At 36.5% G+C, this 24,244-nt stretch overlaps 3 protein-coding genes and 1 long non-coding RNA gene across 7 annotated transcripts in view; 1 reads left to right on the top strand and 3 right to left on the bottom strand.

The window, feature by feature from the left end:
• LOC116730886 (gastrula zinc finger protein XlCGF57.1-like) overlaps positions 1 to 12,559 on the bottom strand; it is a 19,441-nt gene extending 6,882 nt beyond the window's left edge. The window contains exons 1-5 of one of the 2 annotated variants that reach the window (XM_032580437.1): positions 11,538 to 12,559; positions 11,390 to 11,453; positions 3,620 to 3,995; positions 3,388 to 3,547; positions 2,188 to 2,271 (exon numbers count right to left, since the gene is read on the bottom strand). In XM_032580437.1, the coding sequence (XP_032436328.1) occupies positions 2,188 to 2,271; positions 3,388 to 3,547; positions 3,620 to 3,995; positions 11,390 to 11,453; positions 11,538 to 12,558 (1,705 nt within the window). In that variant the 5' untranslated portion in view covers position 12,559. Of the gene's footprint in view, positions 1 to 1,967; positions 2,023 to 2,187; positions 2,272 to 3,387; positions 3,996 to 11,389; positions 11,454 to 11,537 lie in introns of those variants that run through there. The other variant, XM_032580436.1, reaches the window with a different exon arrangement.
• On the top strand, positions 5,793 to 6,754 carry LOC116731022 (uncharacterized). The gene is made up of 2 exons (XR_004341477.1): positions 5,793 to 6,169; positions 6,590 to 6,754. It is a non-coding gene; the product is annotated as an uncharacterized LOC116731022 (long non-coding RNA).
• Positions 12,560 to 12,665: 106 nt separating the features above from the next.
• LOC116731613 (gastrula zinc finger protein XlCGF8.2DB-like) lies at positions 12,666 to 14,392 on the bottom strand (the record flags this gene model as incomplete). The annotated part of the gene is made up of 3 exons (XM_032581426.1): positions 12,666 to 12,676; positions 13,240 to 13,987; positions 14,144 to 14,392. Coding segments are annotated over 3 exons (1,008 nt in total), but the record flags the coding sequence as incomplete, so codon positions are not given.
• A 5,365-nt stretch (positions 14,393 to 19,757) lies between these two features.
• Positions 19,758 to 23,871, bottom strand: LOC116730952 (uncharacterized). 3 transcript variants are annotated; one of them, XM_032580525.1, is made up of 6 exons: positions 22,116 to 23,005; positions 21,894 to 21,988; positions 21,439 to 21,565; positions 20,923 to 21,040; positions 20,179 to 20,255; positions 19,758 to 20,002 (listed from the first exon to the last, which is right to left on the bottom strand). In XM_032580525.1, the coding sequence occupies exons 1-6, from the start codon at positions 22,194 to 22,196 to the stop codon at positions 19,892 to 19,894; spliced, it is 609 nt and encodes a 202-aa protein (XP_032436416.1). In that variant the 5' UTR covers positions 22,197 to 23,005; the 3' UTR covers positions 19,758 to 19,891. The 3 variants fall into 3 exon arrangements, 1 of the variants encoding a protein (XP_032436416.1); XR_004341438.1 differs by lacking the exon at positions 21,894 to 21,988 and adding an exon at positions 23,287 to 23,871 and having other exon boundaries at positions 19,763 to 20,002; positions 22,116 to 23,155; XR_004341437.1 differs by adding an exon at positions 23,287 to 23,871 and having other exon boundaries at positions 19,763 to 20,002; positions 21,894 to 23,155.
• Between the last annotated feature and the right edge of the window lie 373 nt (positions 23,872 to 24,244).

A 24,244-nucleotide genomic window follows, 5' to 3' on the forward strand; every position in this document is an offset into this window, starting at 1 on the left:
TTCAAATTATCATAGCTTTGATATTAATTAAGAATTAATCACATTCCTTACTTATTATAATCATTACCATATTCATTACATTGTTGTAATCATTACAGATCATTAGTCAGAAGTACATTTCAGAAAGTTATTTAGTGATTACCTATACCCATATTACCGATTGTATTCATACATATTCAACTTAATTATTATTTTAATCAAATCACAAGATTGCTTTATTTCTCTCGGGCCTTTGTGCCCTTTTTCTGCGTGTACCTGGAAAGATCTCACAACCCCATGCCAGTTTTCTTGACATCCGTAAGGACTCAGAGAAACTTAAGAACCTCCCTGATCTACGGCAAAGATTGAAGGCCGTCTGGTTTTCGTCTCAGTAAAAGGGCGGACCACTTAGTGCTCATCGCTGTCTGATACGGGCGCCGAAAAGTCTCTTCCCCCATCGGAATGTTACTTTTATTGCTCTGTCTTCAGAGGGGGGGAGAGGGCCCTGCTTGTCTGATGCCTGCTTATTCAGCTCCTTACCGCATCTCAGACGAAAACTGTTCCAAATAAGAGTATTGAATATAACTGTTACACATGTCGTAGATTAACTGTATTAAGCACTAAAATTAATCATTTTTCCTTAACACTAGACAATGTCAAACATTGAGAAGTTTAAGTTATTGTTATCAAACCTTATCAAACACGGAGTTTTGAAGCCAAAAATACCTGAGAAATATACAGAGCCAACCATGAGAATCAACTCGTTTAAAGTTTAAACTCAGTTTCAAACAAACACAAAGACCCTATAAATGTTGGGCTGTTGAACTGGACCATTCAAGCTAATTTTCTATTAGCAGCTTTACAAATCTTTTACATAACATTACCAAGACACATTAAAACAAACCTTTACCTTGGCGTTTTTCTATTCTTCCTTTCTTTTCTCCCACCCTGAAGGAAAAGTCCTTTTTGGAGACATTGTTTTGCTGACTTGTCTTCTGACCGGAGCTTTTCACGTTTGGATGAGGCTCATGTTACCAGCGAAGCGTGCGGTACCTACCGCGGCCACCAGGGGCCGCCAAGAGCATATTGTTTCTTTCTATCAATAAAATAATAATTTCTACATACATTATCAAATATATATATTATTGTAAAAACAAACCACTTAATAGTGACATTGTGTGGTTTTGATATTATGACAGAAATTATTACTAAGAAAAATAAATAAAATCAGCTCCACTGAGGGGCCCCTAGTGGCCCTGGGCCCCTTAGTGGCTGCTTAGTTTGCTATGCCTTGTGCCGGCTCTGGCAATGAAAGCAGGAAAATTAATTTGTGGTGAATCTTGCATTTTCCTTCAAGTACAAATCCATTTTATTTCATTTGAAAAGATTTTAATCAGAGTAAAACTGGTTAATATAATTTGAAAGAAAACTCAATCTCATTTTACTTTAAAGACAAAACTATCAAATACTTTTTTTGCAGATTTAAAAAAAACAACACTCAATTCTTTACATTCTAGTTTTGATTTTAAAAACTTTTAAAATAAACCCCACTAACTCTCTCTATGGTACAGAATAATACAAATCAATCCCTCAAGTCCAATCTTGTGAGAATGTTCTGGAAGGGAGTCCATGTCCGGTCAAACTCTGTTAATGCATGAAATAGTCAGTGGGCCCCCAAGCCTCTTCATCTATCAGCATCAGTACTGGCACTCCTCAGGGCTGTGTGCTGAGCCCTCTGCTCTTCATGTTGTACACACACAACATACAGTTTGACATAAACAGTATGTTAATACAATAACATACAGTTTATCATTATTGTTTATTGATACAGAATATACCAGAAAAATAAAACATCAATGAAGGAAAATGTGTCATGGTTGCACATCTCCAAGTATCCAAATGATCACATTTAACAAATACAACAATTTTCAGCTTTATAGACATGAAACCCCTCCAGTCTTTCATTCTAGGTTTAAACCAAATCAGTTCTATAGTGAACCTCAACATAGGACATGTATGGAAAATACTTCTACAGCTTTTCACCTGTGTGAATCCTCATGTGATGAGTTAAATTCTGTTTTCGACTAAAACCTTTTCCACAGTTCACACATGAAAACGGCTTTTCACCTGTGTGAATCATGTGCCGAGTTAAATCCTGTTTTTGACTAAAACTTTTTCCACAGTTCACACATGAAAACGGCTTTTCACCTGTGTGAATCCTCATGTGATGAGTAAAATTCTGTTTTTGACTAAAACTTTTTCCACAGTTCACACATGAAAACGGCTTTTCACCTGTGTGAATCCTCATGTGCCGAGTTAAATCCTGTTTTTGACTAAAACTTTTTCCACAGTTCACACATGAAAACGGCTTTTCACCAGTGTGAGTCATCATGTGAAGAGTTAAAACCTGTTTTTGACTAAAGCGTTTTCCACAGTTCACACATGAAAACGGCTTTTCATCATTATGAATCATCATGTGCCGAGTTAAATTCCGTTTTACACTAAAACTTTTTCCACAGATCACACATGAAAACGGCTTTTCACCTGTGTGAGTCATCATGTGCCGAGATAAATCCTGTTTTTGACTAAAACTTTTACCACAGGTCACACATGAAAACGGCTTTTCACCAGTGTGAGTCATCATGTGCCGAGTTAAATCCTGTTTTTGACTAAAACTTTTTCCACAGTTCACACATGAAAACGGCTTTTCACCAGTGTGAATACTCATGTGATGAGTAAAATGTTGTTTTCGACTAAAACTTTTTCCACAGTTCACACATGAAAAAGGCTTTTCACCTGTGTGAATCCTCATGTGCAGAGTTAAATTATGTTTTAGACTAAAACTTTTTCCACAGTTCACACATGAAAACGGCTTTTCAACTGTGTGAATCCTCATGTGCCGAGTTAAAACCTGTTTGTGACTAAATCTTTTTCCACAGTTCACACATGAAAACAGCTTTTCACCAGTGTGAATCCTCATGTGCACAGTTAAATTCTGTTTTAGACTAAAACCTTTTCCACAGTTTACACATAAAAACGGCTTTTCACCCGTATGAGTTCTCATATGACCATCAAAAACAGATTTGAAAGCAAAACACTTTTTACAGATGTCACATGAGAAAGGTTTTCTTCTTTCCTGATTTTGGTTCTCAGCTTCAGCAGCTTCCTGGAAGATGACTTGGTTCCTGTTTGGTTCTGATTCAGTGTGGTCTGTTTGCTCATCAACAGGAAACACCATGCAGGTATCAGTCTCCTGTTTTAATTCAATCTGTTCTTCAGCCTGACTGCAGTAAACTTCTTTCTCTTCCACTTTTATCTGATGATCTTCTGGCTCTTCCTGTTCTTGTTTCACCTGCACAGGTTCTAAATCCTCCTGGTCCAGAGTGGATCTCCTCTCCTGCTTTTCACCTGTGTGACGCCTCATGTGGTTAGTCAAACTATCTTTGCGACTAAAGATTTTTCCACAGTTCATACATGAATATGGCTTTTCACCAGTGTGAATCATCATGTGCCGAGTTAAATCCCGTTTTTGACTAAACATTTTTCCACAGTTCACACATGAAAACGGCTTTTCACCATTATAAATCATCATGTGTTGAGTTAAATCCTGTTTTTGACGAAAACGTTTTCCACAGTTCACACATGAAAACGTCTTTTCACCAGTGTGAATCAACATGTGTCGAGTTAAATTCCGTTTTACACTAAAACTTTTTCCACAGTTCACACATGAAAACGTCTTTTCACCAGTGTGAATCAACATGTGCCGAGTTAAATTCCGTTTTACACTAAAAAACTTTCCACAGGTCACACATGAAAACGGCTTTTCACCAGTGTGAATCATCATGTGCTGAGTTAAATCCTGTTTTTGACTAAAACATTTTCCACAGTTCATACATGAAAACGGCTTTTCACCTGTGTGAATCCTCATGTGCCGAGTTAAATCCTGTTTTTGACTAAATCTTTTTCCACAGTTCACACATGAAAACGGCTTTTCACCAGTGTGAATCCTCATGTGCCTAGTTACATGCTTTTTTTGACTAAAACTTTTTCCACAGTTCACACATGAAAACGGCTTTTCACCAGTGTGAATCCTCATGTGCCGAGTTAAATACTTTTTTTGACTAAAACTTTTTCCACAGTTCACACATGAAAACGGCTTTTCACCTGTGTGAATCATCATGTGCTGAGTTAAATCCTGTTTTTGACTAAAACATTTTCCACAGGTCACACATGAAAACGGCTTTTCACCCGTATGAGTTCTCATGTGAGCATCAAAAACAGATTTGAAAGACAAACGCTTTTTACAGATGTCACATGAGAAAGGTTTTCTTCTTTCCTGATTTTGGTTCTCAGCTTCAGCAGCTTCCTGGAAGATGACTTGGTTCCTGTTTGGTTCTGATTCAGTGTGGTCTGTTTGCTCATCAACAGGAACCACCATGCAGGTATAAGTCTCCTGTTTTAATTCAATCTGTTCTTCAGCCTGACTGCAGTAAACTTCTTTCTCTTCCACTTTTATCTGATGATCTTCTGGCTCTTCCTGTTCTTGTTTCACCTGCAGAGGTTCTAACTCCTCCTGGTCCAGAGTGGATCTCCTCTCCTGGTTATAAACGTTACACTTAAGGGACTCTGGAGAAGAAAACAGAGAAAAAGAGTAATTGTTAACTTTACTGAAGTAAATAGGAGAAATTGTTCATCGTTTAAAATAGCAAGGAACAAAAAACCCACTTGAAAATTCAAGAGCACAGACAGAGATACAGATCAGTCGATATATCCAGCTGACATTTGGAGAATTCTCAAGTGAACAGATGTAAAAAATATATTTTATTTATTACAAAATTAATTGTAGTCGGGATCATTGTTCATATTTAACAGTAAAATGTATTATTTCAAGATATTTATTTCTATTACTTTGAATTATATTAAAATTTTATTGTAGTCCACTTTATATTTTTATGGTTTATTTATAAACATGAGTTTATTTGTAGGTTAATAGCTGTTTAGTTTTTGTTCCTCTGTTATTAACTTTTCTAAGTTAGACATTAAGAACTGTGGGTCCATTTTCTGTAAGTATAGGGACTGGTATAGGACCAGCATGCACTGGGTTGGGCCTGTTGGTTTTGACCAGAGCAGGAGAGGAAACAATGAAAAGTAGTGATGGTGAGATGCAGCTTCATGAAGCCCTGAGGAACTCCATCCAATCATTCGACTCATGAGTCGATGCACCGCGGTGCTTCATTTGCTCTACTGTGACATCAACTGGACAATATATGTAAAATAGGCAACGTGAAAACAACATGAAGCTTTACAATGAATAAACAAGTTTAAAATGTTTGTGATTCTGATACATAAATTCTGATGAATCTGGTTGTATGAAACAATGGCTGGATCCAAAAGAAAACTAGAAACAAAAAGAAAAGAGGGTTGTGATTGGCTTGTTACTCGCTATGTCACCAGGGACAACGATTTATTACTAAAAAATAAAAACTTTAACTGCTCAGGTTTAGGTGAGTTCTCTGTCTTACCCGCTTCATTACTCGACACATCACTAATGAAAAGTTTGATCTTTGTTATTTGCTTGTCAAACTGGGAGAAATAAACTATAAAAGCAATCTTCAAGATTTTTGAACTTCTTTTACCTTCGTACGAAGCATCACCTCAGTGCAGCAGTCAGTGTTGGGTAGTAACGGATTACATGTAACGACGTTACGTAATTTAATTACAAAAAAAGAGTAACTGTAATTCGCTACAGTTAAAATGAGAAAATGTGTAATTCAGTTACAGTTACTTCCGAAAATATTAAGAATTACAAATTTAGTTACATTTTTTAAAAAATATGAACAAAAACCTTTGCGAAATATGTGATGATATTTTTATTGCTTTGCGCCCTATATCGCCGTTTCCCGCTACGGCTCCTTGTCTCTATCATATTTGCCAGCCGCAATGCCTCTGATGTTCCATCCTGTGCTGGCGGAGCCTCCTGGAGGAACAGCAAGCGAGCGGACGGTTCCATTTCAGCTCAAGCAGCGCATCAAAAATGACAACCTTCCAGCACTGGAAATATAAGGAGCATTTCATTTACATATGTGAAAATGGCTCAAATTTAACCGTGCAGTGCAAGAAGTGTTTGCCGGCTATCAAGAACTTGTCCACGTCGAAGCAATCTATGTCAAACCTGAGGAAACATTTAGAGGTAAGTGCAACTCACTGATAGACGAAGCGTATTGTTTTACGAATATTTGACTGTTTGGTGTTGATGCATGACAAACGTTGGAATCTATTCTTTCCCATGAGACATTGTATACAATGTGCTAGTGTAATGGTTTTCATGATGAACATAAAGTAAACTAGAAAATTCCTGAAGAAATGTAACGGGGGCCTGCCAAAGTGTGCCCGTCGGTTTGGACCCAGCGTTCTGATGCTAAAAATTAGCATCAATGCTAAGCTTAGCTAAATAGTAGTCATTAGCTTGTGGAATTTTATCACTTGCTTCGCAAGTCAGTCACTACTCTCCTTATGTATTGCTATGGGCAGGCCCCAATTAATGCTACTTTGAACATATAATTATTAATCATAGTATTTTTTTCTTCTATCTTTTTTTCTCTCTTTTCAGAGGAAGCATCCAGGCGTTCTTCTGAAAGGCACGTTTAGTCCATCTGATACTCGGGACCCATCGTCCATCTTAATTCTTGATGCACTGTATTGTGCCGTGTTTAATTTTACAAGCAAGGGTGTGCAAAGAAAAAATCAAGAAAAATAAAATGTGATGTAAAAGTCTTACTTTGCTTATTTATTACTAAACTAGAGCACTTCATTGTCATTGCACATGTATGAAGTAATGAAATGCAGTTTGGCATCTAATCAAGTGCAACGTGTGCAGATTGTACAGCATGCAGTATTTAGAGATAAAATGCAGTTATTCACAGCTAGGGTAAGGAAAGATGGTTGATAGATATGTGCAGCAGAATAACTAAAATACCCCTAGGGAAATGCATGTATGTGCAGAGCCACTGTAGATAGGGCTATACAAGTGCGAATTGAAGAGGAACACTGTACAAATGTTGGGATGGTACAGTAAGGTATGGATAGAGGGGAAGGAAAGACTGGTCTTTGGGAAGAGTTCAATAAGGTGACCGCTGTAGGAAAGAAGTGGTTTCTGAACCTGCTTGTGTTAGTCTGCAAACTGCATAAATGGTAGAGCCTGGGGGAGGAGCAGAAAAGAGTATGGCCCGATAAGAGGAGTCTGAGAAAATCTTACATGCCTGGTGCTGGCATCTCTTCTTGTGGACCTCCTGTGATTGCCTGTCAGCAATTCCCTCTCAGCTTAGTGCTCTTTTAAGGTTCCCACTCAGTTCTCAAAAATTAAATGTTGAACATGGGTCAATACTCATTAAAACCTCAAAGTAATCAAAAGTAATTAGTTACATTACTTTTTAAAAGTAATCGAAAAAGTTACACTACAATTACATTTTAAACAAGGTAACTTGTAACTGTAACGGATTACATTTTTAAAGTAACTTACCCAACACTGGCAGCAGTGGCTTGTTGACTGAACTTTTATAGGATGTTTGGTTTGACAAACAATCGCCACTACAATTTATTTATTACAAATTATTACATTTTACAGCTACTAACACACTATTATTGTTTCATGCTGTTTGCTTTACTAACCTTGCGCTGCATTGTTCACATTTCTCAAGTTTTCAAAAGTAAGTTTGATTAGTTAAAGGAGGAAAAGCCATAAAAGGTCATTTTCTCTCTACATCAATAAGCCATTTTCACAGCGTAATTGTGATTCCTGCGTTCATTTACCGGTTAACAAAACATTTATACGGGAAAAGAACATTTACTAAAATGATCCTCATACAGAAAGGTGCAGACATTTAGACCTTAACCTGCATCCAAACGCTGGTGGTTCCTACCTATTCGGTGTAAGATTATCTGGGGCCTCCGGGAGAAATCCAGCAGTCTGCGATGATCATCCATCTCTTCCTCCGACTTGACGATGATTTCTTTAAACTCTGTGAATGTTTCTTCAGCAGCAGTTAACGGCTCGTTGATAAACTCGTTTAGAGAAACAGTCGAACATTCAACCAAACAGACCATGCGCCATTTTCTTTGTCTTCTTCTTCTTTGGGATTTTATGACTGTCGTTCATTCATGTCATTGCATTACCGCCACCTTGTGGATCTTACGATCATCACATCTAAAGATTTCTCATACAGTGCCAGTTCTCTTTGAAAGACGTAAAATCTTTTCTTCCACTTTATCTAAATAAAACAAATACAATATTAGTATTCCAGTTTTCCACAAATCCAAAGTTAATATTGTCTTCTGATTCGTATCTCCTACATCCCGCAACATGTTTCACAGTTTCTTCACTCCACCAGATCAGAACCTTTCCTATAGTTTCCGTATATCCACAATGATCGCTGCTGCTTTGTTCGGAGTTACCGCTGGTTCCGCCCATCCTGTGGCTTATTGAGAGCCGATCAGCACCGGCTTGTTCACTGAATTGTGCGGTGCTGGTGGTCGAGTGTAAAAGACTTTTACCGGTTTTATCTATTTGATTTTCCTACCGGTATTTTAAAAATAGTTTGTATTTATTTATTTTTTAGCTCTGAGGATTGAAGGTGGTGCGTTTGGCCCAGATGGTGGCGCCCCCTGTTGCTGTGGCTGTCCCGTGATCAACATAAATCGATGGAGGGAAATCCAACGAGTGTGTGACGTCACGGTGTTTGGTGATTCTTTGCTCGGGAGCCTCCGATCCAGAACCTGTCAGCACCTACCGCCAAGCCTCGGCAACTCAGCTTAGTTTTTCCTAACTTCTTCTCATTTACATAGAGGTATTATTTAATTTTACTGTTTTCATTTTAATAAATTATTATAACTTTGAAACAGTGTCTATTGCAATTCACTCTAAATTTCCCCTCTCGCTGCTCCTCTTTTTATTCAGACTTGGGAAACCCTAGTTACAGAAGTTAACAGCTGCTAGAAAAAGCAAATTAAAGTAAGATAAATGAGTACATATGAAAATAAGAAATTTAAAATCTAACACATAGCTAAAAATTGTAATATATACCAGGTGAGTCTTTCTCCCCTACAATGTGGACCGGTACCAGTACTGGACTGATTCTGAGCCTTCAAATGATTTTAACATAACTTAGAAGTTGATGTAAAAATAATGTTTGTTTTAGCCACAAAATGATTATGCTCAGCAGCAAACAACAAATCACCAACTACAGCATAGAGCAGCTCATCCATGTAGCAGCTATGTAGCCTGACGTAAAAACATTTTGCTAGACAATGTCAAACATTGAGAAGTTTAAGTTATTGTTATCAAACCTTATCAAATACGGAGTTTTGAAGCCAAAAATACCTCAGAAATATACAGAGCCAACCATGAGAATCAACTCGTTTAAAGTTTAAACTCATGTTCACATAAACACAAAGACCCTATAAATGTTGGGCTGTTGAACTGGACCATTCAAGCTAATTTTCTGTTAGCAGCTTTACAAATCTTTTACATGACATTACCAAGACACATTAAAACAAACCTTTATCTTGGCTTTTTTCTATTCTTCCTCTTTTCTCCCTCCCTGAAGGATAAGTCCTTTTTGGAGACATTGTTTTGCTGACTTGTCTTCTGACCGGAGCTTTTCACGTTTGGATGAGGCTCATGTTACCAGCGAAGCGTGCGGTACCTACCGCGGCCACCAGGGGCCGCCAAGAGCATATTGTTTCTTTCTATCAATAAAAAAATAATTTCTACATACATTATCATATATATATTACTGTAAAAACAAACCACTTAATAGTGACATAGTGTGGTTTTGATATTATGACAGAAATTATTACTAAGAAAAATAAATAAAATCAGCTCCACTGAGGGGGCCCCCTAGTGGCCCTGGGGCCCCTAGTGGCTGCTTAGTTTGCTAATGCCTTGTGCCGGCTCTGGCAATCAAAGCAGGAAAATTAATTTGTGGTGAATCTTGCATTTTCTTTAAAGTACAAATCCATTTTATTTCATTTGAAAAGATTTTAATCAGAGTAAAACTGGTTAATATAATTTGAAAGAAAACTCAATCTCATTTTATTTTAAAGACAAAACTATCACAAATACTTTTTTGCAGATTTAAAAAAAAACCCACTCAATTCTGTACATTCTAGTCTTGATTTTAAAAACTTTTAAAATAAACCCCACTAACTCTCTCTATTGTACAGAATAATACAAATCAATCCCTCAAGTCCAATTTTGTGAGAATGTTCTGGAAGGGAGTCCATGTCCGGTCAAACTCTGTTAATGCATGAAATAGTCAGTGGGCCCCCAAGCCTCTTCATCTATCAGCATCAGTACTGGCACTCCTCAGGGCTGTGTGCTGAGCCCTCTGCTCTTCATGTTGTACACACACAACATACAGTTTGACATAAACGGTAAGTTAATACAATAACATACAGTTCATCATTATTGTTTATTGATAAAGAATATACCAAAAAAAAAAACAAGAAAGCATCTCTGAAGGAAAATGTGTCATGGTTGCACATCTCCAAGTATCCAAATGATCACATTTAACAAATACAATTTTCAGCTTTATAGACATGAAACCCCTCCAGTCTTTCATTCTAGTTTTAAACCAAATCAGTTCTATAGTGAACCTCAACATAGAACATGTATGGAAAATACTTCTACTGCTTTTCACCTGTGTGACGCCTCAAGTGGTGAATTAAACTCACCTTGTGACGAAAACTTTCTCCACAGTTCACACATGAAAATGTTTTTTCACCAGTGTGAATCATCATGTGCTGAGTTAAATTCCGTTTTACACTAAAACTTTTTCCACAGTTCACACATGAAAATGGTTTTTCACCAGTGTGAATCATCATGTGCCGAGTTAAATGCTGTTTTTGACTAAAACTTTTTCCACAGTTCACACATGAAAACAGCTTTTCACCAGTGTGAATCCTCATGTGCTGAGTTAAATTCTGTTTTAGACTAAAACTTTTTCCACAGTTCACACATGAAAACGGCTTTTCACCCGTATGAGTTCTCATGTGAGCATAAAAATCAGATTTGAAAGACAAACGCTTTTTACAGATGTCACATGAGAAAGGTTTTCTTCTTTCCTGATTTTGGTTCTCAGCTTCAGCAGCTTCCTGGAAGATGACTTGGTTCCTGTTTGGTTCTGATTCAGTGTGGTCTGTTTGCACAACAACAGGAACCACCATGCAGGTATCAGTCTCCTGTTTTAATTCAATCTGTTCTTCAGCCTGACTGCAGTAAACTTCTTTCTCTTCCACTTTTATCTGATGATCTTCTGGCTCTTCCTGTTCTTGTTTCACCTGCACAGGTTCTAACTCCTGGTCCAGAGTGGATCTCCTCTCCTGCTTTTCACCTGTGTGAATCCTCACGTGCCAAGTTAAATCCTGTTTCTGACTAAAAGTTTTTCCACAGTTCACACATGAAAAAGGCTTTTCACCTGTGTGAATCCTCACGTGTCGAGTTAAATTCAGTTTTACACTAAAACTTTTTCCACAGTTCACACATGAAAACGGCTTTTCACCAGTGTGAGTCCTCATGTGATGAGTAAAATTCTGTTTTTGACTAAAACTCTTTCCACAGTTCACACATGAAAACGGCTTTTCACCAGTGTGAATCCTCATGTGCCGAGTTAAATCCTGTTTTTGACTAAAACTTTTTCCACAGTTCACACATGAAAACGGCTTTTCACCAGTGTGTATCCTCATGTGCCGAGTTAAATACTTTTTTTGACTAAAACTTTTTCCACAGTTCACACATGAAAACGGCTTTTCACCAGTGTGAATCCTCAAGTGCCGAGTTAAATCCCGTTTTTGACAAAAACTTTTTCCACAGTTCACACATGAAAACGGCTTTTCACCTGTGTGAATCCTCAAGTGCCGAGTTAAATCCCGTTTTTGACTAAAACTTTTTCCACAGTTCACACATGAAAATGGTTTTTCACCAGTGTGAATCATCATGTGCCGAGTTAAATGCTGTTTTTGACTAAAACTTTTTCCACAGTTCACACATGAAAACAGCTTTTCACCAGTGTGAATCATCATGTGCTGAGTTAAATTCCGTTTTTGACAAAAGCTTTTTCCACAGTTCACACATGAAAACGGCTTTTCACCAGTGTGAATCCTCATGTGCCGAGTTAAATCCCGTTTTATACTAAAACTTTTTCCACAGTTCACACATGAAAACGGCTTTTCACCAGTGTGAATCCTCATGTGCTGAGTTAAATTCCGTTTTACACTAAAACTTTTTCCACAGTTCACACATGAAAACGGCTTTTCACCAGTGTGAATCCTCAAGTGCCGAGTTAAATCCCGTTTTTGACTAAAACTTTTTCCACAGTTCACACATGAAAACGGCTTTTCACCAGTGTAAATCATCAAGTGCTGAGTTAAATCCCGTTTTTGACAAAAGCTTTTTCCACAGTTCACACATGAAAACGGCTTTTCACCAGTGTGAATCATCATGTGCCGAGTTAAATCCCGTTTTTGACAAAAGCTTTTTCCACAGTTCACACATGAAAACGGCTTTTCACCAGTGTGAATCATCATGTGCTGAGTTAAATTCCATTTTACACTAAAACTTTTTCCACAGTTCACACATGAAAACGGCTTTTCATCATTATGAATCATCATGTGTCGAGTTAAATTCCGTTTTACACTAAAACTTTTTCCACAGTTCACACATGAAAACGGCTTTTCACCTGTGAGTCATCATGTGCCGAGTTAAATCCTGATTTTGACTAAAACTTTTTCCACAGTTCACACATGTAAAAGGCTTTTCACCAGAGTGAATCATCATGTGCCGAGTTAAATCCTGTTTTTCACTAAAACTTTTTCCACAGTTCACACATGAAAACAGCTTTTCACCCGTATGAGTTCTCATGTGAGCATCAAAAACAGATTTGAAAGACAAACGCTTTTTACAGATGTCACATGAGAAAGGTTTTCTTCTTTCCTGATTTTGGTTCTCAGCTTCAGCAGCTTCCTGGAAGATGACTTGGTTCCTGTTTGGTTCTGATTCAGTGTGGTCTGTTTGCACATCAACAGGAACCACCATGCAGGTATCAGTCTCCTGTTTTAATTCAATCTGTTCTTCAGCCTGACTGCAGTAAACTTCTTTCTCTTCCACTTTTATCTGATGATCTTCTGGCTCTTCCTGTTCTTGTTTCACCTGCACAGGTTCTAACTCCTCCTGGTCCAGAGTGGATCTCCTCTCCTGCTTTTCACCTGTGTGAATCCTCACATGTCGAGTTAAATTCAGTTTTACACTAAAACTTTTTCCACAGTTCACACATGAAAACGGCTTTTCACCAGTGTGAATCCTCATGTGATGAGTAAAATGTTGTTTTCGACTAAAACTTTTTCCACAGTTCACACATGAAAACGGCTTTTCACCAGTGTGAATCCTCATGTGATGAGTAAAATGTTGTTTTCGACTAAAACTTTTTCCACAGTTCACACATGAAAACGGCTTTTCACCAGTGTGAATCCTCATGTGCCGAGTTAAATCCTGTTTTTGACTAAAACTTTTTCCACAGTTCACACATGAAAACGGCTTTTCACCAGTGTGTATCCTCATGTGCCGAGTTAAATACTTTTTTTGACTAAAACTTTTTCCACAGTTCACACATGAAAACGGCTTTTCACCAGTGTGAATCCTCAAGTGCCGAGTTAAATCCCGTTTTCGACAAAAACTTTTTCCACAGTTCACACATGAAAACGGCTTTTCACCAGTGTGAATCCTCAAGTGCCGAGTTAAATCCCGTTTTTGACAAAAGCTTTTTCCACAGTTCACACATGAAAACGGCTTTTCACCAGTGTGAATCCTCAAGTGCCGAGTTAAATCCCGTTTTTGACAAAAGCTTTTTCCACAGTTCACACATGAAAACGGCTTTTCACCAGTGTGAATCATCATGTGCCGAGTTAAATCCTGTTTTTGACTAAAACTTTTTCCACAGTTCACACATGAAAACGGCTTTTCACCAGTGTGAATCATCATGTGCCGAGTTAAATCCCGTTTTTGACAAAAGCTTTTTCCACAGTTCACACATGAAAACAGCTTTTCACCAGTGTGAATCATCATGTGCCGAGTTAAATTCCGTTTTACACTAAAACTTTTTCCACAGTTCACACATGAAATCGGCTTTTCACCTGTGTGAATCCTCATGTGCAGAGTTAAATTCTGTTTTAGACTAAAACCTTTTCCACAGTTCACACATGAAAACGGCTTTTCACCAGTGTGAATCATCATATGCCGAGTTAAATTCCGTTTTACACTAAAACTTTTTCCACAGTTCACACATGAAATCGGCTTTTCACCTGTGTGAATCCTCATGTGCAGAGTTAAATTCTGTTTTAGACTAAAACCTTTTCCACAGTTCACACATGAAAACGGCTTTTCACCAGTGTGAATCATCATGTGCTGAGTTAAATTCCGTTTTACACTAAAACTTTTTCCACAGTTCACACATGAAAACGGCTTTTCACCAGTGTGAATCCTCATGTGCAGAGTTAAATTCTGTTTTTGACTAAAGCGTTTTCCACAGTTCACACATGAAAACGGCTTTTCACCCGTATGAGTTCTCATGTGAGCATCAAAAGCAGATTTGAAAGCAAAACACTTTTTACAGATGTCACATGAGAAAGGTTTTCTTCTTTCCTGATTTTGGTTCTCAGCTTCAGCAGCTTCCTGGAAGATGTCTTGGTTCCTGTTTGGTTCTGATTCAATGTGGTCTGTTTGCTCATCAACAGGAACCACCATGCAGGTATCAGTCTCCTGTTTTAATTCAATCTGTTCTTCAGCCTGACTGCAGTAAACTTCTTTCTCTTCCACTTTTATCTGATGATCTTCAGGCTCTTCCTGTTCTTGTTTCACCTGCACAGGTTCTAATTCCTCCTGGTCCAGAGTGGATCTCCTCTCCTGGTTATAAACGTTACACTTCAGGGAATCTGGAGAAGAAAACAGAGAAAAAGAGTAATTGTTAACTTTACTGAAGTAAATCGTTTAACGCAGAAATGAACAAAAAACCATTTGAAAATTCAAGAGCGTAGACAGAGATATAGATGAATCGACATATCCAGCTGACATTTGGAGAATTCTCAAATGAACGGATTTTAAACAAATACTATAAATTATATTCAAATTTCATTTTAGTCCACTTTTTTAAAAGCCCTGAGGAACTCCATCCAATCATTCGACTCATGAGCCGATACACCGCGGTGCTTCATTTGCTCTACTGTGACATCAACTGGACAATATATGTAAAATAGGCAGCGTGAAAACAACATGAAGCTTTACAATGAATAAACAAGTTTAAAATGTTTGTGATTCTGATACATAAATTCCGATTAATCTGGTTGTATGAAACAATGGCTGGATCCAAAAGAAAACTAGAAACAAAAAGAAAAGAGGGTTGTGATTGGCTTGTTACTCGCTATGTCACCATGGACAACGATTTATTACTAAAAAATAAAAACTTTAACTGCTCAGGTTTAGGTGAGTTCTCTGTCTTACCCGCTTCATTACTCGACACATCACTAATGAAAAGTTTGATCTTTGTTATTTGCTTGTCAAACTGGAAAAAATAAACTATAAAAGCAATTTTCAAGTTTTTTGAACTTCTTTTACCTTCGTACGAAGCATCACCTCAGTGCAGCAGTCAGTCTTGGGTAGTAACGGATTACATGTAACGACGTTACGTAATTTAATTACAAAAAAAGAGTAACTGTAATTCGTTACAGTTACAATGAGAAAATATGTAATTCAGTTACAGTTACTTCCGAAAATATTAAGAATTACAAATTTAGTTACATTTTAAAAAAAATATGAACAAAAACCTTTGCGAAATATGTAACGATATTTTTATTGCTTTGCGCCCTATATCGCCGTTTCCCGCTGCGGCTCCTTGTCTCTATCATATTTGCCAGCCGCAATGCCTCTGATGTTCCATCCTGTGCTGGCGGAGCCTCCTGGAGGAACAGCAAGCGAGCGGACGGTTCCATTTCAGCTCAAGCAGCGCATCAAAAATGACAACCTTCCAGCACTGGAAATATAAGGAGCATTTCATTTACACATGTGAAAATGGCTCAAATTTAACCGTGCAGTGCAAGAAGTGTTTGCCGGCTATCAAGAACTTGTCCACGTCGAAGCAATCTATGTCAAACCTGAGGAAACATTTAGAGGTAAGTGCAACTCACTGATAGACGAAGCGTATTGTTTTATGAATATTTGACTGTTTGGTGTTGATGCATGACAAACATTGGAATCTATTCTTTCCCATGAGACATTGTATACAATGTGATAGTGTTATGGTTTTCATGATGAACATAAAGTAAACTAGAAAATTCCTGAAGAAATGTAACCGGGGCCTGCCAAAGTGCGCCCGTCGGTTTGGACCCAGCGTTCTGATGCTAAAAATTAGCATCAATGCTAAGCTTAGCTAAATAGTAGTCATTAGCTTGTGGAATTTTATCACTTGCTTCGCAAGTCAGTCACTGCTCTCCTTATGTATTGCTATGGGCAGGCCCCAATTAATGCTACTTTGAACATATAATTATTAATCATAGTATATTTTTCTTCTATCTTTTTTTCTCTCTTTTCAGAGGAAGCATCCAGGCGTTCTTCTGAAAGGCACGTTTAGTCCATCGGATACTCGGGACCCATCGTCCATCTTAATTCTTGATGCACTGTATTGTGCCGTGTTTAATTTTACAAGCAAGGGTGTGCAAAGAAAAAATCAAGAAAAATAAAATGTGATGTAAAAGTCTTACTTTGCTTATTTATTACTAAACTAGAGCACTTCATTGTCATTGCACATGTATGAAGTAATGAAATGCAGATTGGCATCTAATCAAGTGCAACGTGTGCAGATTGTACAGCATGCAGTATTTAGAGATAAAATGCAGTTATTCACAGCTAGGGTACGGAAAGATGGTTGATAGATATGTGCAGCAGAATAAATAAAATACCCCTAGGGAAATGCATGTATGTGCAGAGCCACTGTAGATAGGGCTATACAGGTGCGAATTGAAGAGGAACACTGTACAAATGTTGGGATGGTACAGTAAGGTATGGATAGAGGGGAAGGAAAGACTGGTCTTTGGGAAGAGTTCAATAAGGTGACCGCTGTAGGAAAGAAGTGGTTTCTGAACCTGCTTGTGTTAGTCTGCAAACTGCATAAATGGTAGAGCCTGGGGGAGGAGCAGAAAAGAGTATGGCCCGATGAGAGGAGTCTGAGAAAATCTTACATGCCTGGTGCTGGCATCTCTTCTTGTGGACCTCCTGTGATTGCCTGTCAGCAATTCCCTCTCAGCTTAGTGCTCTTTTAAGGTTCCCACTCAGTTCTCAAAAATTAAATGTTGAACATGGGTCAATACTCATTAAAACCTCAAAGTAATCAAAAGTAATTAGTTACATTACTTTTTAAAAGTAATCGAAAAAGTTACACTACAATTACATTTTAAACAAGGTAACTTGTAACTGTAACGGATTACATTTTTAAAGTAACTTACCCAACACTGGCAGCAGTGGCTTGTTGACTGAACTTTTATAGGATGTTTGGTTTGACAAACAATCGCCACTACAATTTATTTATTACAAATTATTACATTTTACAGCTACTAACACACTATTATTGTTTCATGCTGTTTGCTTTACTAACCTTGCGCTGCATTGTTCACATTTCTCAAGTTTTCAAAAGTAAGTTTGATTAGTTAAAGGAGGAAAAGCCATAAAAGGTCATTTTCTCTCTACATCAATAAGCCATTTTCACAGCGTAATTGTGATTCCTGCGTTCATTTACCGGTTAACAAAACATTTATACGGGAAAAGAACATTTACTAAAATGATCCTCATACAGAAAGGTGCAGACATTTAGACCTTAACCTACCGCAGTGAAGTTAGTTTCAAGTTGGATATTCGATATTCGAGCTCCGCGGAGTAAGCGGCGTTTAGCTCAAGGTTGATCCGATTTATGAACGCTACTGTCGGCCAGCGGTTCTCCACCGCTCCCGGCCCGAGCTCCGCGGAGTAACCGACGTTTAGCTGAAAGTTGATCCGATTTCGGAACGCTACTCTCGGCCAGCGGTTCTCCACCGCTCCCGGCCGCAGCGCCCGAAGGTTCACTTAGGGACTATCAACAAATTACTGAACCAAACATTCCTGTCAAAGAAATATAATGTTTTCTTCAATAGCTTCCAGGTCATGTGACCTTTAGACTCAAAATCACTTTGGAATAATTATACTAGTCTCTTTAGATGAGGCACAGTCATTTGTTTTCCATTTTAAATCATTTTCAATTTTTTATTAATTTTTTTCATCAAAATTGAGGGTTTTTCTTCAATAGCTTCCAGGTCATGTGACCTATTGACTCAAAATCACTTTGGAATAATTATACTAGTCTCTTTAGATGAGGCACAGTCATTTGTTTTCCATTTTAAATCATTTTCAATTTTTAATTAATTTATTTCATCAAAATTGAGTGTTTTTCTTCAATAGCTTCCAGGTCATGTGACCTATTGACTCAAAATCACTTTGGAATAATTATACTAGTCTCTTTAGATGAGGCACAGTCATTTGTTTTCCATTTTAAATCATTTTCAATTTTTTAGGATTTTGTTTCTTCAAAATTGAGGGTTTTTCTTCAATAGCTTCCAGGTCATGTGACCTATTGATTCAAAATCACTTTGAAATAATTATAATAGTCCCTTTAGATGAGGCACAGTCATTTGTTTTCCATTTTAAATCATTTTCAATTTTTAAAGAATTTATTTCATCAAAATTGAGAGTTTTTCTTCAATAGCTTCCAGGTCATGTGACCTATTGACTCAAAATCACTTTGAAATAATTATAATAGTCCCTTTAGATGAGGCACAGACATTTGTTTTCCATTTTAAATCATTTTCCATTTTTTAGGAATTTTTTTCATCAAAATTGAGGGTTTTTATTCAATAGCTTGCAGGTCTTGTGACCTATTGACTCAAAATCACTTTGAAATTGTTCTACCAGTCTGTATAGATGAGGCACAGTCATTTGTTTTCCATTTTTAGCCATTTTCAATTTTTAATTAATTTATTTCATCAAAATTGAGGGTTTTTCTTCAATAGCTTCCAGGTCTTGTGACCTATTGAGTCAAAATCACTTTGAAATTGTTCTACCAGTCTGTATAGATGAGGCACAGTCATTTGTTTTCCATTTTAAATCATTTTCAATTTTTAAAGAATTTATTTCATCAAAATTGAGAGTTTTTCTTCAGTAGCTTCCAGGTCATGTGACCTATTGAGTCAAAATCACTTTGAAATAATTATACTAGTCTCTTTAGATGAGGCACAGTCATTTGTTTTCCATTTTAAATCATTTTCCATTTTTTAGGAATTTTTTTCATCATAATTGAGGGTTTTTATTCAATAGCTTCCAGGTCATTTGACCTATTGACTCAAAATCACTTTGAAATTGTTCTACCAGTCTGTATAGATGAGGCACAGTCATTTGTTTTCCATTTTTAGCCATTTTCAATTTTTAAAGAATTTATTTCATCAAAATTGAGAGTTTTTCTTCAATAGCTTCCAGGTCATGTGACCTATTGACTCAAAATCACTTTGGAATAATTATACTAGTCCCTATAGATGAGGCACAGACATTTATTTATGTTTTATGTTTTTATTTTATAATTTTTAGGAATCTTTTCCTTAAAGTTTAAGATTGTTGCTCAATAGCTTTCAGATAACGTCATAAAATTACTTATCAATTTGAAATGATTCCAGTACACTTTATACATCACACATAGCATCAATGCCACACAAACATATTACATTTTCATTTTCCACAGATATTTTCAAAACGTATTTCGAACAATAATGAACACAGTTTCAAGTTTTCAGATTAACTACACCATATACATTTCCAACTGCCTGTTTTTTTCTTTTGAAATTCTGTGCTCTTCATATTTATGCACAGGGCATGGTACCATCGGTCACAGTTGTCACACTGGATCTGTTCACAAATACAAGAAAATATACATGTTTAGCAGTATTGAACTTACTCATCTCCTGTCACACAGTTTGGTGTTTAATTGCTTGTCATTTATTATATAAAACATTTCATGGCTCCCAAGAGTCATTTCCTGTGTCTAATTCTGAATTTTACATTGACAACTCTTGATTTCTCACCCAGTCTGTCATTCCAGGGCCAGACCCCGGGGCTTTGTATGCAGCGCACATCGCACACCAACAGTGGTCATCAAATACTGTAATCAAGAAGAATATACAGCATATTCAAACAAGATAGATTGATAGATCGATATATATATATATAACAAAATAGCTAATTATTTCAGAAAATTAATTTAAAATTATTAATACTTGGAGATTATATAAAATACATTTGTAAACTAAAGTAAATTTTCTAAATTATCAATGTTGCATATCGTTTAGATATCCTTGTCTGTTTGGATTGGCACTGTTGGTGGTTTATATTTTGTGAAATGGAATTTGCATTTTGTAATTTTTTTTTTTTTTTATTGACCTCACGGGCTGCAGGAGCTAATGAGGGCAGACTCTATATAAGTTGAAAGAGTCATTGAAACAGTGAATTAATTGAACTGTCAAGATGTGCTTGTCACAAAGAAATCAAAACTTAGTGTTCCCCAGCGAAAGCAGCGAGGTCTGTTTAGTTTTGTTATCTTTATTGGTTAAGTTCATGTTTTGTATTACAATGTTTGTATATGTTTTAGTTTTCACATTTATTGAGGTTATTGTGGTGACTTTGATGATGGTGGTTGATCTTAATCAAATAAAATAAAAAACCTTAAATTCACCAGTCAAGACTGGTTCAGTAATGTAAGAGCTGGGGAGATTCTGCAATATATATGTGTGTATGTTTATGTATTGTAAGTCGAAATGCACATGGTATACCTGATGCATCAAGGATTTGAAGAGCGAGAGTTCTTCTTTCACTTTTCATTGCCTTTTTTGTTGTGTCAAAATCTACATCTGGCATCAGAGGGAAGGCTTCCATCAGTGCTTTTGCCATCTAAAGAAAAAAAAAGTTTTTAAAGACTTTTTTTATGGCATTATAATGCATCAGACTTAAAACATTCATGTGGACATATATAGTGTACCCACATATACTAAAACAGGTATGTTTGTTAGTACAGATACCTGTAGTGAAACATCTAAATGTTTCAACATTTAGAAGATGATGAAAGAACTGTAATTACAAATACTGTGTGGCATGTTGCACTGACCCCAGTTATGGGCTACTGTTGGGGGAGTCTGTATTCCTCCAAGTGAATACACACTCTTTCCACAATTCCGAAAGCCCATTTTAACTAACCAGAGAGACTGTATTTGATGATAGACAACTTTTCTCTATAATAATTACACAGTATCCACACTTGTATAACAAAAAACATGAACTCATTAATTTACTTTGACTACAATAACTCCACAGCTGCTTCCGTCTTGTTGAATAGGGTGGCGCATTGTCCCCCCTTTCCATTGGATCCCAACCCAGTCTATTTTTCCATGGCATGTCCTTCTCATTTTGAAGTATTCTCTGGATAACAAACAAAATGATTTGTGTAAGAGCAATTGTATTCTGTAATTCCACTCATAAGACAACTCACGCTTTCCTCTTATCAGTTTCTGTTAACAACAACAATGTTAAGTTTATTGAAATTAATATTTACATAAACATTTAAATTAATAGAAATATTTTTTACATAATATATTTTGAAAAAATGTTATGGATAATATATTTCAATAATATATTCAGAAATCTGAATGTCACATACATTCAGATTTTTAACTCAATCTCTATGTGGTCACTTTGCAAATTTATTAATTTTTAATACATTTTAAAAATTTATTAGAGCTTTATTTACTGTATTCTTTTAGCTGCCTTTTGGGAGTCCACAAGCTCAGATGATACTTGTGCAGGATCTATTAGGAATACAGTTCTGGCTTCTGCATTGATGTACTAAAACAGATCAACAAAGTAAAGGGGCATAACAAAGAAAAATTTCATTAAAACTAATGTGAATATGTCATGCTCTATCCAAACCATAAAATGAAAAAATATTGATTATAGACAAAAAATCACAAACCAGCAACTTCCAGTGATTGTTGTTCACAAGGACAAATGACAGAACTGCTTCATAGTTGTCAAAGTTTACCTGAAATGGCATTAAAAATGTTCAAAAATTAAATGTTAACATAAAGACAAACTTTAAGCACATGTCTCGCAATTAATCTTTTCCCACATGTCAGTATTTACTTTTACTGACAATTTTGCTTTTCAATGAGAAGGTGTTTTAAAAATGATAAAATAATCAATACACTGTTTTACAAGAGTTAAGGTGCTAAACATTGCCCTGTACAGGCTGCTGTGGGATGGGGTAAAGCTTGCAGTGATGTTGATGTTAGTTACTAGGACACATACAAGATATCAAATGAAATTACTTAGCCAAGATTAATGTGGGTGCAACTAGATCAAGATTCTTACTTCTACTTTATTAAATGATTGACATTTACATTACTCTGAAATCTTATATGTAGTGTCCAGTACAGAAGTTTTTTTACATGTGGAATTAATTATGTAATGTTGTCTAAAGAAGTTGTCCATCCTTACTGCCATGTTCAGCTCCTTATTTGCCTGGATAACCCTCTGTGACACTTATATTTGGAACTCGCACGGAAGTGAACAATTACATTAATTTTGTCAAGTGTTTCAATGTTTAAAACAGCCAAGTAGTCAGTAAAACATGGCAATTCTTTCAGAACACTCTTTTAAAAACAACTCAGCTTTTAATTCAAACCTTTTAAAAAAATACATCTTGTTCTTCTTTTTATCAACAAGCACACATATTTGCCATAAACACATTACATATGATTTCATCTTCGAAGTAATTTTGTTGTCAATTTTGTAGCTCTGTGTAACTGATGTGTAACTGTGAAAGTTCTGTTCATTCATCTTATAATGACATAATATAGCAACAAAGATATCCATTACGTTTGGTAAACTTTGTCTAGGAAGCTCAGTTCGGTCCTCGAACAAAATCACACCAGCTGAGTAGTGATTCAGGATGTAGAAGGTGTCCATGACTCCCAATGCATGGGCAGCCACATGCAGAAGGCTTTCAATGATCTGCACAAGGAATATCAGCGTTTCCACATATTAAACATGCATCCAAAAGTCTTCTCACACAAATCTAAAAATTGGTTTGTATTAATCTTGAGATTGAAGATGTTTTACAAATGACTGAAACAAACACATACCTCCCCTGTCAACCATTGATGTGGTCGAAGAGTGCACAAGTCAGAATGATGAATCACAATGCTCCGACCTTTAATTTGTGACGGAACAACTGCTACTACAACTTCTGTACCACTCTTTTTCCAAAGCAAGGTTAACTGCAAATCAGATATAAAAAAAAAAAACAAATCAAAACATTTGAAAGTAATACAACAAAAATGTATATTTTACAAAATTTAAATAATACTTTATGCTAACAGCCGGCCATAATAAAGACAAAATCTATACCAGACTGTAATACATATATGTCAGTTATGTTATCCCATGTTAACCACATTATGAAATTGTGAAATGCAAGCTATTATTACTTGTTTACTTCTAATGAAATTTAAGAAATGAAGATTACAAAAAAATTTTATCAGATAAATTCATTGTTTTAACAAACTAATTCTTTATGTGGAACTGCAACAGAGCCTCAAAGGTAGGTGAAACCTTACCTGTGATTCTTTATTATTGTTATCATCTTCAGCTTTGGTGATTTGTTTTTTTGGGCCTTTGGAAGTTCTGGGATTGGGTAATATCTTCGGGGAATTGAAATACTTGGATTTGGTCTTTGTCTGACCAGCAGAACTTTCCCTCTTGTTCCATTTTTCTTTGGGATCATCTGTCGGTTTATTCAAAACTCTGACAGTTTGGTCCAGAAGTTTGTCTGGCAGACCATGCTGCATAACATGTTCAACATACCGACCTTGTAAAGATGTATACAATTTTGTGATGAAGTCTGCTGGTCTGAGGTACTTTTTTTTGGCCAAGATGTTCTTTTTTACCAAGCCAAACCACAACTCCACATGGCAGTTTGTTTCTCTTGATTTGCTTGTTTTATTTGTTGCAGCAGATGTGGGTGTTTTGTACCGTGTTAAGTCGCCAAGTAACATTCCGCTCCACAGTGGGATGATTCCCATGTAGTTCTTCACAAGCACA

This window comes from Xiphophorus hellerii, chromosome 13 (genome assembly GCF_003331165.1).
Source record: "Xiphophorus hellerii strain 12219 chromosome 13, Xiphophorus_hellerii-4.1, whole genome shotgun sequence".
NCBI lineage: Eukaryota > Metazoa > Chordata > Actinopteri > Cyprinodontiformes > Poeciliidae > Xiphophorus > Xiphophorus hellerii.

Bases quoted from the DNA above. Each gene is read 5' to 3' on its own strand.
- LOC116730952 (XM_032580525.1), bottom strand. From the start codon at position 22,196: ATGCCATTTCAGGTAAACTTTGACAACTATGAAGCAGTTCTGTCATTT. The intron at 21,566-21,893 runs GTAAATAAAGCT...TTTGTTATCCAG, and splicing joins AAGGCAGCTAAAAGAATACA to AGAATACTTCAAAATGAGAA. The intron at 21,041-21,438 runs GTAAATTAATGA...TTTTTTCTTTAG, and splicing joins GTGGAGTTATTGTAGTCAAA to ATGGCAAAAGCACTGATGGA.